At 57.8% G+C, this 19,901-nt stretch overlaps 3 protein-coding genes across 5 annotated transcripts in view; all 3 read right to left on the bottom strand.

Annotated features, from left to right (window-relative positions):
- Positions 1-5,047, bottom strand: part of CAMK2A (calcium/calmodulin dependent protein kinase II alpha) — a 60,367-nt gene extending 55,320 nt beyond the window's left edge. For both annotated transcript variants that reach the window (XM_049648020.1, XM_049648019.1), the window contains exon 1: positions 4,731-5,047. In XM_049648020.1, the coding sequence (XP_049503977.1) occupies positions 4,731-4,792 (62 nt within the window). In that variant the 5' untranslated portion in view covers positions 4,793-5,047. The remainder of the gene's footprint in view (positions 1-4,730) is intronic.
- RPS14 (ribosomal protein S14) overlaps positions 1-19,901 on the bottom strand; it is a 150,532-nt gene that overhangs the window by 4,882 nt on the left and 125,749 nt on the right. The gene's annotated exons all lie outside the window — the stretch shown is intronic.
- Positions 7,427-18,087, bottom strand: ARSI (arylsulfatase family member I). Of its 2 annotated transcripts, XM_049648011.1 has the most exons (4): positions 17,203-18,087; positions 12,572-13,833; positions 10,482-10,496; positions 7,427-7,884 (listed from the first exon to the last, which is right to left on the bottom strand). In XM_049648011.1, the coding sequence occupies exons 1-4, from the start codon at positions 17,520-17,522 to the stop codon at positions 7,811-7,813; spliced, it is 1,671 nt and encodes a 556-aa protein (XP_049503968.1). In that variant the 5' UTR covers positions 17,523-18,087; the 3' UTR covers positions 7,427-7,810. The 2 variants fall into 2 exon arrangements, with proteins under 2 accessions (XP_049503968.1, XP_049503967.1); XM_049648010.1 differs by lacking the exons at positions 7,427-7,884; positions 10,482-10,496 and having other exon boundaries at positions 12,048-13,833.

Below are 19,901 nucleotides of genomic sequence, written 5' to 3'. Positions count from 1 at the left end.
AGGCATTGCATTCCAAGGCTCTGGCCTCACCCCACTGAGGGCCGGGGCCCCAGACTGCAGGGGTGCTGGCAGCAGTGTCACTGTGTGCTTGTGCAGGGAGGCAGGCGGGCAGGAGGGAGGCTCAGCAGAGTGTCAGTGTGTCTCAGCCTGTGTGGGGGTGGCTGTGCGGGGGTGGAGGGCTGCGGCATGCACCAGAACATGTGCGTGCCTGCCGCTCGGATGGCTCGGAGGGGGAGGAAGGAAAGTCTGTCCCTTTCCCTGTTCCCGTCACCCCTCCCCACCTTGAAGCCCTGCCCCCCCCCCCCAACTTCCCATCCTTGGCTTTTGGCCCCTGAGAACGATCTGGTCCCCTACCTTGGCTTTGCCACTGCCTCTCCCTGTGGCCTTGGGCTATTTCTCTCTGGGTGTTGGTCCCACCATCTAGGTTATAAATAGAGAGTGTGGACGGTGCTTCCAGTTCTGATGTTCTTTGAGTCTGAAATTTCCCATGTGTGTCCCCCACAGAGGGAAGCTAAGGAGGGCAATACCTCTCATGGGGCATTTCCGCATCTGCAGAATTATTCTGATCCCCATTTTACAGATGGTAAAGTTGGGGCTCACAAAGGACCAGGGATCCACACAGGGTGGCCCGGTAAATTCGAGGCAGAATCATCTTTGAACATAAGCCTCAGCTCGGCGTTCTCTTACCCAGAAGGTCATGGCCCCTCTTCCCTGGGAGCATTCCCCCGACACAGCAGCGAGAGGGGTCCCTATCATGAACCGTCTCCCCACCATGTCCCGGGTGCCAGACACCGGCACAGCGGCCATTCCACCTTCTCAAGCCTCGGTCTGCTCATCTGGCAGGTGGGTGAGTAAGCCCTCTGCCTCCCTCAGAGACGAGCTAATGGCTGGAGAGGTGCTTCACCGGCCCCAAAGCGCTGTGAATATGAGGTTATTCGAAGCAAAATGCAAGTGTACCTCCATCTCTGGGTGGTGTATGGACGGCCAGGTGTTTCCTCTCCCCAACATTACCCCATTGAGGCTCCTAACAGCTCAGCTGGGGAAGGATGGGATTGTGGAGCACACTGGCAGACGTTAGAGCTTGCATGTCATGCGGGATCCTAAGCACCCAGGATGCTGGCCCCCCAGTGTGGGGAGCAGCCTCTAGGCCCCATGTCCCCCACTGGTCAGCCCGGCCCAAGCCCAGCTCCTGATACACAGCTGAGGGCGTAAGAGCGGGCAGGGGGCTCCGGAGCTAGCTCTGGTCCGTCCCTCTGCCGACCTGGCTGGCCCCTGGAGCCCCTCCCTCCGCCCAACACTACCCTTGAGTCAATTTCAGATCCCAGTTTCTAGAGAAAGAGTGGGCTGTGCTCGCTCTCCAGTCTCCCTCCCTCTCCCTCTCTCAAGTAAAATCTCCTTCGGAGGCTCTTTCTGGACGGCTGCAGAGCAATTCTCTGCCTCCCTAACCTCTCCTAGAAGTGGGATTCCAAAGCCCAGGGAATGTCAACGGCTGGAAGAGACATCCTCCTTTTCCGGCCTCCTGGAACCTGACCCCTTGCCCCGATTGTGGTCTTCCCAGAAGTCAGGCTCTGCTGAGAGCTCTGCCCAGACCGCACCCCACCCAGCTGACTGACCAGCAGGTGGGAGAGAGACAGCTTCTCTTACATCTGTAGCCCACCCCATCCTGGGCTCCTAGAAGGCCTGCATCATAAGCCAGTCCTCACCGAGTAGGGCGCCAGGAAGCCCTCGAGAGGCACACGCCCTCCTCTCCAGCTGGGCAGCCCAGGGCCCTGCGGGAGGTCCAAAGGCTCCCATGTCCCCTCGCAGGACCAACCCAGCTGCCTCTCCAAGGCCCCCTGCCAGTGATCTGAAGCGGGTTCCTGGAATAAGGGACTCAGCTCCTGCATGGTGACCGCAGTGTCCCAGCTGGCAGGGACTGTGGGTCAAGCATCCAAGGCCGGGCCCTGCAGGCAACTTCCTCGCTTCTCCCAGCAGAAGAGGAGCTTGGTCAGGCCCCTCCCCCAAGCTGGGCAAACTCCAGACAGAAGGTAAACATGTGGCAGGCCCTGGCCGAGGGCTCCAGCCTGCCCAGCCTTTGAGGGCAACAATGATTCCAGCAGCAGCCCCTGCTGATGGCGCACTGGGTGCCAGGCCACATCTTCACGCGTGCCACCTTATTTCACCACCACAGCCTTTTTTTTTTTTTTTTTTTTTTTTATCTCCAGACTACAGGGGGCTGTGGTCTGGCCGCTGTCGCAGAGCCACGGATGGTGAGATCCAGAGCCTGGGCCGTGTGCTGGGCCCACCTCTACCTGCCCCACAGGGTGCCTGGCCTAATGCTGCTACGCGGAGCAAGACCCCCACCCGCTCAGTAATATGTCCCGGGGTTTCTAACCCAGCCATGGGTTAAAAGAGGTGTGGAGCCTCATTCTCGGTAACCCTAAGCCCATCACAGCCTTCCTAATGTCCTGCAAGCTCCCGACAATGCATGCGACATTTCGTAGGTTTGCGCTTCCTTCTGGAGAAGGCAGACTTAGACTTTCGTCAGATTCCTGGAGGAATGTGAGACCTAAAAACGGTTAGGAGCCCGTATGGTTCTAGAAGGGAGAGGTCTGAAACGGATTAGACAAGGCCTGGCCATGCCTGCCACCCTCGGTTCTCCTCCCGTGGCCACACCAGGGCTCCCTGTCCCCTGAAATCCTGCCCCTGCCCCGGTCCTGGCCGGCAGTGGGGCTGAGAAGGCTCCCGAAGGCTCCCTGGGCCAAGTCGCCCCCACAGCACCCAATCTGCATGATATCCATCTCCTCTTGGGGCAAAATACCACTTTTATTTTCACTTTAAGTGCCTGAGTCACATCTCAACTCCATGTCACTGCACCCTGTGACGCAGTCCTCCCAGAGCCGAGCCTTGGTCATGCCCTGAAAGGCAGATCCCAGCTAATCAGGGGATCCTTGGGCTCCCGTGGGCACCGGAGCCCGGCTGAGAAGGGGCCCTGCGCACATTCAGCAGACAGCTTCAGTCCTCTGGAGCAGCTCAAAACACACTCAGAAACGCAGGAAGTCTGCAGACAAGAGTGAGCACACATCTGCACATGGGTGTGTGTCTGTACAGGGCCCCGGGGCATACCTCAGGGTGTCGGGATAGCCTGGGATGTGAATGTGAGTGTGTGTGCAGGCAGCCTACTCGTACACAGCCACAGGCCCACCTCCCACACATATGCAGACACCAGCATAAGCTCACACATGCCTTCAACACCCACACTCCCACCCGAGCCTTTGGCCCAGGCCTCACACGCACGCACATAAACCTTTCCGTGTGCGTGGCCCCCCATCCACACCCGGATGTGCGTGTCCAGACCTCAGAGAGGTACCACTGTGCCCAAAGCCCACACGGGCATCCTTACACAGACATAGACATCCTTACACAGACACGGACGTTTGCACACACCCAGACCCCACACACGTTTGCCTGCTGACGTGCATGTAGCTCTGACCTGCCACACTCAGGCACACACAGTGATGCCTATTCACGCCTTCACCCCCATGCAAATCAGCCAGTGGTACCCCTTGGGCCACCTGCACGCGCCCACTCTTGGCGGCCTTACACACGAAGGACACCCCACAACCCCCTCCTGCTACACACATGTGAACACTTGCCTACCCTCTCGGGGCACGCAAGTGTACCCCAGAGTCAGTCTTTACACAACACACACCAAAATGTGCACTGGGTGCACACATCCGGACCTCACCCCGGCACATATCTGCTCACAGGGCCCCTCTCCCCTGCACTCCTGCTGCCACAGCAAGGACCACCCGGGGCGCTGGAGCTGCTTTGCCCAAGGGGCAAACTCTGCCTCCAAACTATACCCCTACCCTGATCCATCCCTGGGTCCTCCACACACCTAGCTGGGGGCAGCCAGAGTGTTTCCCTGACACTCCACGACTTACTGGGCCACCCCAGGGGGCTTTTCCCCCCCCCGTACGCTCCCACCCTTCTCCCCCCGCCAGTCATCAGAGGCATAAAATGAGCTCTGGAGCTGGACAACTTTGCCAAGGGACCAGAGCCCGGATACCACTAGCCCCTGAAATGGTAGTGCTCCCCCCCACCCCACTTGCCTGATTGCCCCTCCCCACCTCCCAATACACAGGAAGCCTCACCAGTCCCTCGGTTATTAACCCCTGCTGTACCGATGCCCTCACGCCAAGAGGAGTTGGGAGGAGGAAGATGGGGAGGGGATGTGCTTTCAGGGAGAAGTTGGCCACTCTGCACAGTCACCATTGGTGCCTAAAGTCAGAAAGGACTGCCTGGGAGGTGGTGAACTCTCTCCCATCAGAGGTGTCCAAGTTGAGGCCAGATGAACACCTCAAGAGAAAGTCGGCAGGGGGTTCCAGCCCTGGACTTAGCAGCCTGGGAAGATTTCTTTTTAACCCTGAGTTTCTAAAAATCTGTGTGTGCCCAGTCATGTGCCCCCATGTATGTGTGTGTGTGTGTGAGAGCGTGTGCATGCACGCGTGCACCGGCATGCACCATCCACCTTTCACCCCTACACACACACTCACCTGGCTGGCCTTGGCACATCTGTGCACCCACAAACATGCCTACACCCAGCTCCGGGCACTTTGCACAGGCAAGCGTCCCCAAACACACGCAGACTTCCTCCCTATGGGTACACAGGAAGCACGCAGGTGCACACCCCCTGCCCGTGACGCTGACCCCCTGCACCCTCCAGAACTCTCTGAGGTGCAACTCACTTTCCCAGTTCCTCGAAGAGCTGGTACTCTTCCGTGAAGCGGGTGCAGGTGATGGTGGCCATCCTGGCGCTGGGCGGGCAGGCGAGGCTTGGGGCTGGAGGACCAGGACTGGGGCGCTGCTGCTCTGCACCCGGAACTGGGGACCACTCGCCTGCCTGCGCTGCCGAGCGCGAACCAAGAACCAGCTTGACTGACGAGCCCGGGGCTTCTGAGCAGGGCACTGTGGCTGCTCACAGCCTCGCGAGCCTTCGTCAGCATCCAGGTCCCCATGGCAACCACCTCCGAAACGCCCTGTTCCCGTTGCCCCGGTAACTGCCTCCCCAACACCTGCCTGCCTTCCACTGCGAAACCTGCTCCCGGACGCCCTGGCCCTAACCACACAGAATACTGCAGGCCTGTGTGGGCCCAGGGCGGGTGGACCCAGCACCCCCCGAGGTGATGGACTGAGGGAGGGGTCTGGAGAGGGGGAGAAGAACCAACTTAATCCACAAGTGATCTTCTCTCTTCCCACCTCCCCCATCTCCAACTGTGGGTCCCTTGTAGCAGACAGGATGGGATTAAGTGGGGCAAAAAGGCAGTTGCCATGGTAACAGCCGGTGGGTGCCGCATTCTGGGATGGTCCCCAGGAAAGACAGGATACAGTTACCCTGGCAACTTCATCTCCTCTGGAGAGACAGGTATTGCCCCGTTGCCCTGGCAACAGCCGGGTTCTAAGGTTTACAGGAAAAGATGGCTAATTCATGGGGATCTCTCTCCCAGTGGATCACTGTAGTCTGTAACTATCTCTCTGCTCCCCTCTGTATTTTGTTTTGGCCTCTGTCTCTGTCTTCCCCATTTGCTCTCGTTCTCTGCTACCTCTGTCCATCACACTGGCACTCTAGCTTGGGGGACAAATGCAGAGGAGACATCCGGATTCTGGAGGGAACTGCCTTGCCTGCCCGCTCATCCCCACCCCTCTCCTCCAGCCCATGTTCCCAGTGGGACCATGGAGATCTGGTCTCCTGGGGCTCACGTCCCAGTTTCTGCTTGTGCTTTAAGTCAAGGTGAAAGAGGCAGAGGCGGGCAGTGGGGAGGGAAGCATGGCCTGGCATGGAGGGGAGTGGCCATGGGCCTGCCCTGAAATCCTCATTCCCTTTTCCTCATTCTCATTTTCCCTGCCAAGTTTGATTCTTCAGGGCAGCAGCCAGATCTATGGCCCCAGGATCTCACCCAAGCCCTGGGGGTTTAGGAAGGAAAAGGACTGGAGTCAAGGATCTGAGTTCAACTCCAGCTCTGACGTTTGTTAGCTGTGTGACCCTGGGAAAGTCACTGCCCCTCTCTGAGCCTCCAGCGCCCTTTCTACAAAACAGAACAAAGCTGCCACTGCAGAGGAAGGTTGTGAAGAAGGAGTGGGCTAAGGGCTGTGGAAGCCTTTGGGAAGTATGTAAACATGAGGCCTGTTTTTAGTTTCTGGAAGAGGAAAAGGAAGGTCTAAAGCAGGACCATGACCACCCCCATCACTAGCTTGGACTCAGAATTTCACACCCACCTCCTCCACGCAAGCTCATTTCACAGCCCACCAGGCTGAGGTCTCTTGCCAGCATTTGCCCACAGTGAGCACAGGTCGGATAAAAGGATCCAGGATCCAAACCCTTGTTTCTACCCCACCCCTCTGAGCCTCAGCTTGCCTTACTGGTCACCTCACTTGCTGGACACGTTGTCTGCTTGTCGGTTATCCCCAGCCCTAGCGGGTCCCTGACTCACTACTTTAGGTCCAGGGGCCCCGGGAGACATCTGGGTCCCCTCTCCCACAATTCTGCCCCTCTTCCTGGGAGTTGGGGGTGGGAGAGAATGATGGGGTTAGCTCTCTGATGCAGCCACTTCTTCCCAGGAGAGAAATGGGAGGGAGGCCGAGGGGAAGGAGGGGAGGCGAGCTAGGGAGGAGGGGTAATGGCTTAGCCACTAATTGCACCATTACCACCTTCAGAAAAAGGAAAAACCACTCAGTTTTGTTTCTGCTCACAATGCTTCCCGCTCCTGCCGCCAACGGTTGCAATTCAGAGGCAGAGAAGAGAGGCCTGTGCTCGGGGGCTGCACAGCTGGTGGGAGCGGGCTGGGCACGGAACACCACTAGAGGCAAGAGAGGCTAGAGGCAAGAGAGGCAGACGAGGGGAAGTGGGGGAAGGACCGCACCCCCACCTCCCTGCCCAGGCCCTCTAGCCCTCCCCGGGAGGTGGCTTCCGCTCATGAAGGTGCTGCAACAGCCTTTAGTGACCACTGAAGCTACCTCAGTCATTGTCCAGGGGAGAGGAGAGGAACTCCATGTTCTATAGGCTGTGTGATTTTGGATGAGCAGCCTAACTTCTCTGTGCCTCAGTTTCTTCATCTGCAAAATACAGTTCATAATATTCCCTACTTCCAGTGCTGTTTAAGGATTACATGAGAGGAGCAGATGAGTACAGCAGCTGGCATGCTGTACGTGTTCATTGATGGGCAATTATTACTATTAAGGGACTCATAAGAAGCCCCTCCCTCCTCACGCCGCTCTGCCTGAGTCAGGGAAGCACACACGACTATCCTCTAGTCCTAGCACTTTGTGGCGCGGTTCTCTGAGTCCCCACTGGAGTTGAGCTCATGGTTTGAGCATCACCCTGGCCCGGCCTGGTTTGCAGCCTTTTGCTGGTAGAACAAAGAGGCTAGGAGAGGGCTCACAAGGCCTCTAGCTCACTGGTGCCAACTTAACTTAATGGGGCTTTAGAAATTAACACATAAAACAAATAGCAAACGTGCCCCAAGGCTGTATTAATGGGAGTCTGAAGTTCTGAACAAAGGAGGTGATAGTCCTGCTCTGCTGAGAGCTGGCTGGACCACCCTGTTTCCTGGCTCGCCCCATCCCCAGTCCCCACTGGTGAAGGGAAGCATGTTCAGAAGAGAGCAGAGCACTGGGCAGCAAGAGCCAGAGGGACGAGAGGAACAGAGGCTAATGGCCGGCTCTCTCCCTGTGTCTGACAGGGACCATGGAGGTGGCCTATGTGGATTTAGGGGGCAAAAGCAACCTGGCCTCACACCACCCCGTCACCCATCACCCTGTCCGTCCTTCCCTACCTCTGTCTCCCCTTTCCGCTCTCCTTCCTCTTCTCCTTTTCTTCTTTCTTGCTTTTCCCCATTTCCTTCCCTCCCTTGAGCCCTTTCTTCTCAATCCTCCCTATCCTTCTTGCTCCTTTTCACCTCCTTTCTTGTTTCTACCTCCCTCCCTCCTGCCTCCCGGCTGTGTACCTCTTCTTTCCCTCCCTGGGCTGGCCCGGCCCAGACCCTGTGCGCCCTGGGGGACGTCCAGGACCTGGAGGAGAGATGCATGGAGAGGAGGAAGAAGACAAAAGGTCTCCTTGGCAACTCTCATACACACCCTGCCCCCGCGTGCTACGAACCTTCGAGAGCTCAGCTCAGGGGTGTGGGCACTGCCTCGGACAGGCACCCCCTTCTGGAGTGGAACTGCCGCCCTGCGCGACAGCTAATTCACTGCCTCCCCTGTGCCCGCGAGGCTGGCAGCTGTGCCTGGTGGTGGCGGGCAGTGAGGAGCCAGGCCTGCCTCTGCGACGCGGGGAGAATGAGCCGATGATTGCAATGGGGGGACTGTTCCTGCCAGACTCCCCACCCCCCAGGGCCATGGCAGGCATGCGAGCCAGCACGTGTGCTCCCATCTGTAACACTCATGTGGTACTCAAGAGCTGGCCTGCATGCCGCGGGCTGGCGGCCAGGGGTGGGAGCCCAAGAGGTCACTGAGCACAGTTGTGGCATGTGAAGGTGGGGAACCTGAACGTGAATGCAAGCTATACCCTGGGTCTATGGGGTGGGATGGAAAAAAAAAAAAAAACAAACAAACCGGGACCAGGGCCAAGTTCCTGGGCCATAGCAGAGGTGGGAAGGGGGTGGGGGGAATCAGAGCCCGGGAAGCATTGTGCCAGCCCACTGTCATCCCACCTGCCACAGCCCACACACATACTCTCAGGCACATGCCCAAGGGCCTCAGGGTCCTGCAGGGCCTGGGCAGGTACCACAGAAAACGTGCCGTCTGAAGGGTCCCCACGAGGCCTGTCCCACTAAGGGCAGTGAGCGTGAGGGGCAGAATTGGTGGAAAGTGGGCCAAGAGAGAAATGATCCGGCAGAGGGTCTGGGTGGAGGGTGATGTGGTTAATTAACTGCAGTAAGTAATGCCAGCCTCAGACTCTGGAGAGAGGGAGGGGTCAGGGAGCATCGCTGTCCCCTGAGGGGGTCCCACATAGAAGACATTCCTTCCAGAGCAGAGGGAAGCAGGAAGCCAAGGGACAGAGGATGGTGGCTGCCGGGCCAACGTCTGCACAGCACAGCCTGCAGTTAGAGGACCCAAGTTCAAGTCTAGCTGTTGGCTAGGAGTGATTATGGCAGGTCTCTTTCCCACTGGGGCCTCCATTTCCTCCTCAGAAATATGGGGACAAGATGTTCCTTCGCTGACTCCAAAAATACGAGAAATAGTTATTTCCGCTTTAGAGCCAGGCCCTGTGCTAAGCATACTGCACAATTTATACCGCACCACAGATATCTGTGAGATAGGTATGATCACTGTGTATCTTGCAGAGATGTGACATGACTTACCCATGTGGGGTCTGTGTGACCTCTGCACCCCTGCCCTATGCCCTTTGGCCTACACAAAGGCTGAAAGGGCCCTGATGGAGCCCATGTCCCACACAGATGGAGACCAAGGCCCAGAGAAAGGAAGCTGCTGCTTCCTCCCTCGGCAGCAGAAGTCAGGGGCAGAGTTGGGACATAATCCAGAATTCCTGACTCCCAGAACAGTGCTCTTTCCCTTACCCTGCTCTGCCCTCCCTCTTTCTGGCACTGAACGGCTGCTTGCCTAGGTCCCAAGGTAGCCAGTAGGTACCAAGCGAGAGGAGGGAATACTGTCAAGGCCCAGGGTAGGGCTCAGAGCCCTATCCCTCTAGCCAGGTCCAGGGCTCCCTCCCGGTTCCTGGGGGACTGGTCGTCCCTGCCCAGGACTCCACAGGCAGGGCCCAGCTTGGACAGGGCCCCCCCGGTTCTAATCTGGGTGGCAGATCTGCTGACATCTGGTCCAGCCAAAGGGGAAATAGAGGGGCTGTCTGGCATCTCTGGACTCCACTCCCCCAGATCTGTGACCCAAGGGGCCAGAGCTGCCTCCCATCCACCCCTCCCCACCAGGGAGATGGTCTGCTCTCCCATCCACCCCTCCCCACCAGGTAGGTGGTCCAAGCATCCGTCTAGCAATGCCAGTCAAGGGCCTAAAACAGTCCAGACCCAGGTGCCCTGGCTGGGGGAAACTCAGGGGCCACAGGAAGACAGGAGGAGATGGGCAGGAGCCATGCTGTCTGCTGGGCCCAGCAGACACCACAGCAAGCAGGCTGAGCCTCCCCTCACCACACTCTAGTCCTGGTGACTCCTTACCCCAGTACCTTCCACAAATCTCAGCCCTGGGTCAACCGCCAGCACCTTGGTTAGGCAGGCTTGGGGACTGCTGGGCTGTGGACCAGGTCGTTGGCTGAAGCTTGAGTGGGGCTCTTGGGCTGTGTGCCAGGTTCTGGGTTAGGTAGGACTCTGAGCCAGGCAAGCTTTAAGCTGGGCTTGAGATGAGGCTGAGCTTCCTTCTTAGGGCATCAGGAGCAGGGGCTGGCCTCTAGCCCCAGCTGGGCCCTCTATGTTTGAGGCCACGTCAGCCACAGGAGGGTAGGTGTTGGTGTCTGGGGAAGAACATAAAGGGACTTTTATGGTCCAGCTCTCATGGCCCCCAAAGGGCATAAGAGAAGCAGGGTTGGAGCTGGAGGCTAGGTCACCTAAGGCAGGGCCAAACTCAGCAGGCATGGGAGAGGCCTCCACTCAACTGGTGCAAGCCTGGATCTGCAGGAGAGCCCTGGCTCCACGCGGCTCTGGAAAGGCACAGCCCAGACAGCTGGGAGAGGCACCCAGTAGAGCCGGAGAATCCTGGGTAATGGGCAGACTATGAACAACCCATCTGTGGGATATGCTGGGCCTGGGACACCGTCTTCTTCAGAGTCTCCCTCCTGAGCAGGCAGAAGTGCTGGGGGTGGCCGGAATCCAGAGGCTTCAGCCAGTCCTGGCCCCTGCCCCACACAGCCCAGGTGTCCACATCCTACAGACAGAGAAAGCTCCAGCTGGAGGGGTGGAGGAAGGGGTCCAGGATGTGGACGGTCACCTCCGTCCTGCAGCCCCAGGCCAGACTCTCACTCCTGGGCTCAGCTACCTCTGCAGCTCTGGAACCAACACCCAAACCCCCTCCACTGCACCGCACCCACCCCCCCACCCCCCACCCGTCCTGCTCATCCACAAGCTGACGAGTCCTAACAGGCCTCCTTTGCCAGTGACAAAAATAACTATTTTCAAAATTCACAGCAGGGCTTTCGCCTACACACGCTGCACCGACTGGAACCTGAAGGGAGATATGCAGAACGCAGTGTGTGCATGGAGGCGCGCTCTGCAGCGAGCAGGCTCTGAACCCCCCACGCCCCTCCTCCCACCACTCAGCCCATGCCCCCCACACACACACGCACAGGGGTGTCCAGAATGACCAAGTAGGAGGGGCTCCTAAAGCATCCATTGTACACAGGGGGGCCCTGAGGCCCAGAGAGGGTCCAGGATTTGCCAGAGGTCACACGGTGGACCTGTGGCAGGACTGGACCAGAACCCATACGTGCTGCTTCCTAGCCAGGCTACCCACCTCCTCTCCCATTCACTTGGCTAATGGTGAGCTCGTACTTGCCCTCAGGATGCACGCGCACACGCCCCAGTGCGTTCACAGACCGCACCACAGCCCTGGCTTCCATGTTAGTAGCATTTTAATCAAGTGCACGGGCTCCTCCACAGCCATTACCTTGGCCAGTTCTCTACAACCCTGTGAGGTAGGCAGAGCTCAGGCTAGCATCCCGATTGGCAGTTGGGGAAACTGAGGCCCAAAGGTGAGGGGATGGGCCCAAGGTCAAAGAGGCACCCAAGTGTCCTGACTGTTGGTTCAGGGCCTCTTTGCACAGCTGTTTCCACCACCCTTGATCCTGCAGCAGCTAAGAGCCAGGTCAATCCTCTGGGTCCTGGGGGCCAGAAGGAGAGCTTTCTGCCATAGCCCCCAGCACCAGTCTGGCCCCAGGACTGACCCAAGCCATGTGAAGACCCATCCCTGCACCCCCACCCTCAGCATCAGAGGATCCCTTCAGAGAGTGGCCAGATCGCCATGCTTCAGCTGGAGTCCAGGCCTCGAGCTGCCTCCAGTGGCCCCTCACCCAAACAGTACCACAGAGGTGCAGGGTCCAAGGGCAAGGCTTTAAACGAGCTGGGAGGCAGCAAGGTCAATGGCAACTCCACCATGCTCCCAGGCACCAGGTCCACACCACAGGGCCACAACATCAGAACTCATTTACAGATGAGGAAACTGAGGCCCAGCTCTCATGCAGACCACTTGAGGTCACAGAGCAAGTCAGTGAAGAGGCAGGATTGGAATCCAGGCACCCCAGTCTAGTTTATTCTCCCCCAAGCCAAGCTCCCCACCTTTCAACCGAGGGGCTCGATGCCCCCCCCACCGATTTCCCTGCAGATGGGGGCTTGACCTCAGGCCCATCCCTGGGGAGGAACAGGGCCAGGTTTGAATGGGGAAGTACATCTAGAGGGACAGAGATCCTCACCTCCCCCCACTCCCCATCAGATCCGCTGTGACATCAGCCTGGTGTTGAGTTTACGAAAAAAGGATCGCAGCTTGCAAATCTTGCATTTTTTCTTGCGGCGTCCTCGGGAGAAGCTTCGAGCCCTGCCTGCCTCTTCCTCCTCTTCCTCTTCTTCCTCATCACTGGCCCAGGGCCCCCAAGCACCCCCGTTAAAGTCAGGGTGGGCCCGGGGATTCTCAGCCGGGTAGCGCACAGGGATGGCTGTGCGGTTATAGTCCACCAGACGGGCCAGCAGGGCACGGACCACATCAGGCCGCTGGCCAGCCAGGTCCTCCCGTTCGTAGGGGTCAGCGCTGATATTGAAGAGCCACACTGCCTGGCGGGCACTGGCCATGCGCTCGAGGTTCCACCAGCTGCCAGGGAAGGCGGCCAGCGTCTGCGGTGGGATCCAATCGCCATAGCCAGGGTCCCCTGTTAGCAGCTTCCACTCGCCCACACGGATGGCGGCCTGCACGGCAGTGTTCCAGATGCCAAAGCCAGCCTCCAGGGAGCCGTGCCGGGCATGGTTGTAGAGGGGGTCAATGTTGTGCAGGATCTCTGTGCGCGGTGAGGCCCGGCCCTCGCTGATGGCCGGCCACACATCGTAGCCATCCAGCCCATCGGCCGCCGAGGCGGTGCCGCCTGCCAGACCCACCAGGGTCGGGTACCAGTCAGTGATGTGCACCAGTGCCCGGCTGGTCCGGCGCTTCCGCTTGAGCAGGGGGCTATGGACAAAGCCCAGGCCACGCACACCACCTTCCCAGTAAGTGCCCTTGCGTCCTCGCAGCGGCCAGTTGCTGCCCCCCGAGAAGGTCTGGCCGCCGTTGTCACTGGAGAAGATGATGACGCTGTTGTTGTAGAAACCATAGCGCTTGAGAGCCCAGGTGATGTTACGCACAGCCTCATCCATGCAGGTGACCATGGCCGCATACTTCCGCCGGGCCACGTTGCCCATGGTGCGATAGCGGTACAGGTACTCACGAGGGGACTGCAGGGGCGTGTGCACCGCCTGGAAGGCCACGTAGAGGAAGAGGGGCCGCCGGGGGCTGTGGCTGGCTAGGATGTGGCTGACACGCTGGGCATAGAGCATAGTGGAATACTGGCCGCTGAGCCCCCAGGCCACACTCTCGCCCTCGTGCAGGTCAAAGCCACACACCCCGGGCCCGTCGCAGTTGTCGTAGGTGTAGTAGTCCACGTTGCCCGTGAGCGAGCCCAGGAAGGTGTCGAAGCCCCGGCGGGTAGGCAGGCACTCCTTCCGGTAGAAGCCCAGGTGCCACTTGCCCACCATGTGGGTAGAGTAACCCGCCTCCTGCAGCTTCTGGGGCAGCGTCACCTGGTCCAGGGGCAGGCAGTTGGGCTGCCGTGGGCGGATGATGGAGTGCTGGAGTCCCGTGTGGATCTGGTACCTGGAGGAAAGAGGGGAGGGCAAAGAAGGCCCGGGTGAGCTACAAAGCACTGCTCTGGCCCACCGGCCCCCAGTTCTCACCCCGAGGTGGGCTCTGGGCCCAGCACTTCCGGCAAAGGTACAGCAGGTATTACGACACGTGACAAGCACTTCCAATGTATCACCTCATTGAATCTTCAAAATTAGTTGAGCTCATATTATGGTCATTTCGCAGATGAGGAGACTGAGGATCAGAGTGGTTAAACCACTCGGCCCAGGATCACGCAGCTAGGAGCTGGGGAGTTTAGAGTCGAACGCAGGTTAATCATGACAATGTAGCTAACATTATTCTCCAAATAAGGCAACTGAGGCTCAGTACATGAAATCGCTTGCCCACTGATTCAAACAATCTGTAACTGGAGTTGGGATCTGTATCCCAGGCAGTCTCCAGAGACTTCAGAATCCCTAAACTCGAAGCCACTAATTTGCTCTGGGGCCTAGAGCAAGTCCTGCCCTCCCAGGGAAACTCCTGCTCACTCTTCAAAGCCCAGTCCAAATGTTACCCCCTCTGTAAAGTCTCTTATAACTCTCTCCAAGAATGAGTCACTTTTGCTTCTGGGTTAAATTTAGTACACACGATCACTGTCCTACTTGACCATGGGGTTCTACTCAGTTGTACATGTTCTTAGGCCCAATCATCTGTAATCGGATTGTCCTTTACTCAACTTTGTGGTCTTGGCACTCAGGTGACGTTAAAAGGACACTCAATTACTTACGGAATGAATGGATGAAAGAACGAACGAATGGTGGCACTCCCAGACAATTTTAGAACCAGAAGGGACCCAAGTCAACTTCCAGTGTATTTACCTTGTTTTAAAAACACAGTTCCAGAGGAGGGGAAGGGCCTTGCCCAAGGTCACTCAGTGGTCAGGGGCAAAGCCAGGACTTGAACATAAATCCAAGCCAAGTCCAAGCACAGGCTCCCTTCCAGCAAACGAGGCTGCCATGTCTCCTCCCCCATGGTGGCCTCAGTTTGCTCATCTATAGGGGGGGAGTTGGGTTGAATGGGAGATCTCTGAAAACCTTTCAGTTCCCAGATTTTGTAAGACCTGTTCTCGTGTGCCTACCCACAAGTTCATGTGGCCCCTGGATCCGGTCACTCACACATGCTACTGCTGTGAGGCAGGAGTGAATGGTTAGCAGAATGCTATATTCCTCATTTATTCATTCAAGTCCCTTCTGTGGTCAAGGCCCCCATGCGATCTGCTTGGGGTGTCCCGCCTTTACTCAAGTCTTAAAAGTCCCAGGGTAAATAAGAAGCCTGGAACTTCACTAGGGTCTTAGAATCCCACACCTGAAGGCCTGACACCTTTAACCCAGGCACTAGGTGGGCTTTCCTGTTTTTAGTTTCCTTAACTTAAAGCTGTTATTGTTGTTAGCCATCATTAGCTACTACTGCCATTTTTAACACTATAGGCCACACGCATCGTTTCACTTAATCCTCATAACAAACCTACAGGGGAGACCATTATCCCCATTCTACAGATGACAAACCGAGGCTCTCAGAGGTACCGCAACAGGCCCGACTGCAGACAGCTCGCAAGCAGCTGCCCCGAGCTTTGAACCCAGGTCTGCACACCTCAGGCTGAAAACCTCTCGGTGATCCTGGCTCTACAGACCTCTCAGTCAACCTCATGAACGATTCCATTTAACAGAGGAAGTACCGTAGCGCTCGGTCACAGCCGAGTCTCTTCCTAGGGCTGGGCACCACGGAGCACTGGTTTGTAAAGTGGGTGGGCCAGCTCAGAGTCACCGAAGCTCGTCTGTAAGCGAGTAACATGAGAAACACTGGCTCTCTCCAGCTTCGCCCAACACGACTGGATGCATTAACAAAACACTAATGAGAGCAGTCAGCATCAGTCAGATGGAGCCAGCTGCAGGGGGCGGAGGGCAGACGCTGCCCAGCCACACTCGGCTCACTTCACAGATCAGGGGGTTGGCACACTGCCCCGTTGGCTGCTCATTCCCCTGCTTAAACCCAAAGTCACCTCTCGAGAGAGAAATGCTAACTTGTGCACAGTTCTCAGGAATGCAGATTCTTCTTCCCTCTCCTGGAGGTTGGTCAACATTTGGGCTTCACCACCACCACCAACGCCCCCGCCCACGACCCATACACCAGCCCCTCACCCTCTTCTCCGACGCTCTCTCTTGCTGTTCCCGGGGCTAAATGCTGAGTGCCCGAGTGAGGGAAGAAAAGGCACCTATTTTGACTCACGGCTCTGGGACCCCTGCCAACCACCTGGCCTCTCAGCCCCCTCCCCAACGGATGCTACAGACTCTAGGCATGAATTGGGTCCTCCCTGACTCCATGCCTCAGTTTCTCCCACCCAGAAACAGGGACAGCAAGGCTCCGGTTCCTGAGATCATACTCAGAGATGGAGATCTCCCTGGGTGGAACTTGGGAGAAGGCATGCCTTGGACCCCATCCAAGGAGGATTAGCTTCAGCCTTGCCAAAGGATTTTCTCCTAAGTGGCCAAAGTTTGCCTTCTACACCCCCACCTCCTGTTTCCCTGCTCTTTTAATCCTGTAATCCTGCCGCCTTGCCTGTGGGCCACTCCTTACGGAGAAAGCAGCACGTCTCCTTGGGACTTTCGGCCAATTTAGGAGGACTTTGCAGATGAAAAACCAGAGGTTTGGAGAAATGAAGTAACTACCCAAAGGTTCCACCGGTCACGGCATCCTGTGCATATCTTTCTGCTCTATCTAGAATGTCTATCTATCTAGACATTCCCTGGCTTCCTTCCTCTCCTCGCAGCCATCAAACAGTTTGGGGACCCTAATCCCTCCGGTGACATGGGGGCTGCCATTTATTGACAGCCAAGCAGGTGACACACAACTCATCCCATCACCACTCTTTTTCAAGTAAACACTCCTCTTCACTCCGTTTATGAACAGACAAGAAAACGGAGGCTTAGAGAAGGGAAATGACTTGTTCGTGGCCTCAGGGTCTGTATACAGAAGCAGCGTTAAAACCCAAGGGTCAGAGACTGCTGTGTTCCTCCAACAAAGGGATGACCAGATGTCTCCTTCACATGGTGTGTAATGTGTGTCCTAGAACATCAGAGGGAGGAGACCTCAAAGATGGTCCAATCCACTCCGTGTACAATTGGAGAAACTGAGGCCCAGAGAGGATAAAGGACATAACTAATGATCACACAGGCGACTGGAGACAGTCGTGTCTGAGTGTCTCAGAACTGGCCCTGAGTCCTTGCTTCCCAGGTCCCAGAATGGGGGGGGGGGGGGGGCGGGACTGTGAATGCACAGGAAATCTCCAGACCGGATTCATTTGGGGCTTACACCGCCAGCCCCAGCAGCCTGGGTCATGCCTACCTGCCAGTGAGAAGTTGGCTCCGCGAAGGCGTGCAGATAGGCTGGATATAATAATTCTCCAACTTGACACCCTCAGCTGCCAGCCGGTCCAGCGTAGGGGTCTCAATATCTGAGCCATGGTAGCCCACGTCGTGGTAGCCCTGGTCGTCGGTGAGGATGAAGATGATATGGGGAGGCTGGGGTGGAGCGGCCGAGGGCTGCTCCACGCCCGCCTCCCCGGGACCGTCGGCCGCCAGGCTCGGCTTGGACCAGTCCCAGGACAGGTAGCCGAAGCTAAGCAAGCTGACCAGCGAGAGGCCAGTGAGGGCGTGCATCGCCATGCCGGCCCGCGCGTCCCGGCGCACAGGGTTCCCCGGGCCTCACCGCCTCGCGCGCCCAGGGCGCACGGCCCGCACGCCCGCCGGCTGGCCGGCCTGGACGCTGCGAGATCCTTCAGCGGCCCCGGGGGTGGCCCAGGGGCTGGTCCAGGACTGGCGGCCGGACCTGCGCGGCCGCAGCGGGGCGCTCTGGGGAGGTCAGGCCCGCGCCGAGCCGCCTCCCGCCGCCTGCGCGCCCGCCCTGCGCCGCCCTCGCTCCCTCTCCCCCAGCTCAGCCGGGCCAGCCTGAGACGCGGCGTGGCTGCTTCCAAAAAGTGCTCTCCACCATCCTCTGGCTCTCCCCTTCCTACTAGCCCTCGATTTCTCCCGCCTCCTAATTTCTCTCGCCTCTGCTTTCCCTTCCTCCTCCTCCCGACCCTCCAGCCCCCAGCCCGGCCTCTCGCCCCGCCCGGAGTCCGGAGAAGAGTCGGGCTCCCAGCAGGGAGGCGGGCAGGACCCCAGCGGGGAAGGGGAGGGAGGCACGGTTGGGCGGGCCTGGGGGGGACACCGCGGGAGAGAATGCGAGAAAGTTGTAACATCTGCCGGGCCGAATCCCAGGTGGAGGGGCGGGACCTGGAGCAGCGGCTCCGCCCCCGGGCGGGAAGCCCAGGCCCGGGCGGCCCTCTGGCTCCGACCCCCTCCCGGGCCCCGGCCCGGGCCGGGGAAAGGAGGGAGAGGGGCTGCTTGGAGTTCAGTGGAACAGCTCCGGAATGGCCCGGTCAGACGTTCCTCGATCTTGGGAGTCTTAGCATCTCTGCGTGCCAGCCCTGGAAGGGACGCGCATAGTTTTCTATTCCAACCGGGTCACTGTGCAATTGGAGAAACTGAGGCCCTGAGATGGGTGGGAACTCGTGTAAGTCACAGAGCATGTTAGTAGCTTCTCCCCTGGCTCTCAGTGGCTGTTAGAGTGGCAGTAGAGGCAGCAGTGGAGAACAGGGATGACTTTAGCAAGCACGGCGTGGTGGGGGGGAGGGGGGGTCTGGAAGTCGGCAAACGCGGTTCAAGCCTTCGCCAGCTTCCCTCTCCCCAACCCCTCCCCCTCTTCATCCTGCGGTTCGCAGCAAGAATGCCAGCGCCGAAATCCAGAGGGCGGGGGCTGTTGAACACATCTCGTATCCACGGGGTCCAGAAGCTGCATGAGTACATGTTGCATGAGTCAATGGATGAATAGGCCTCCCGCATCCGGCAGGCCAACTCGCACCCAAGGAAATCTCCAGGGTGGAGAAGGCAAGCCCCAGGGACTCCTGAGCCAGGCAGGTACCATAAATGAGTGAAGCAGGGGATGGTGTATTAGGCCGGGGCTACAGGGAGCCAAGGACCACAGCCTTGTGTCCCGCCGACCATTGTCATGCAAGAATGTGGCCCAGTGTTTCCAGATCTTCCGATTTTCCAAGGACACCCAAATCCAGATTATTATGAGAAATATTCCAACTGTTAAGTGCTAGCAACTAATTTGAAGCACATTTAAGCACCGCACAGGCCAACTCAAACCTATCTGAGGAACAGTTTAGGGCGTCGGGAGTCCTTTGCAACTTCCACTCTGCAGCATTGTTTTCAGACGTTTTACTAGGCTACATTCGTAAATGGGAAAGCTGACTTAAACAAAACCAGTTAGGCTTCTTTACTACCAGGAATTCAAATGCTGGATATGCTCATCTCCAGGAGGGGAGTTCCTAGCGCTGTATTTTCCGATTTTATGTGAGCGAGGACCCTCCTTTTCAGAGCTTTTCAAAGCACCAGTGTTTGGGGAAGTTGGGGAAACAAAGACTGGCCAGGTGTGTTTTCTCTGCTAGCATCTTTCCCCTGCTAGTATTCTGTCATGATCCCTTCCCTCTTCCTTAAAACCACTGTGTGTGGGGAAAGAAACCAGACCTCCAAAATAGCAGCCCGAGTGAATCCACATTTTGAAATGAGGGCTGCGTGGGGCCGGCCGCTCCTGTTTGCTCAAAGCCCCATATTTAGGGTGACCAGATTTATCAGAAGGGAAAACTGAGCCTGTTTTTCTGGCAAAAGAAATGTTGAGGACAGACAGGAAAAATACAGCCTCCTGAGGGGAAGGCTGTTAAAATGGTGCTCCGGGAGGCTTCAGCCTGAAGGCTGTCCTGGGGGGGGTCAAAGTGGGACAAGTCACAGGAGGTCCAATGGACTCGGGTCTTGCATTCTGTGCATTGTCCCAGACCTCGGTCAGGAGGACATGGAGAAATGGCACGAGGAGAAACGGCAAGGGAGGTGGGGTAGGGATGCAGCCTGGAGGAAAAAAAAAAAAGGTCTGGGGAGGCAAGCTCACAGGCTGCAGATCTCGAGTGGGGGGTGGGATAGGGGGAGTGTCATAGGGACAAGGCC

This window comes from Panthera uncia, assembly GCF_023721935.1.
Source record: "Panthera uncia isolate 11264 chromosome A1 unlocalized genomic scaffold, Puncia_PCG_1.0 HiC_scaffold_17, whole genome shotgun sequence".
Classification (NCBI taxonomy): domain Eukaryota; kingdom Metazoa; phylum Chordata; class Mammalia; order Carnivora; family Felidae; genus Panthera; species Panthera uncia.
Note: the sequence above shows the minus strand (reverse complement) of the source record. Positions and strands in the feature narration are given on the sequence as shown.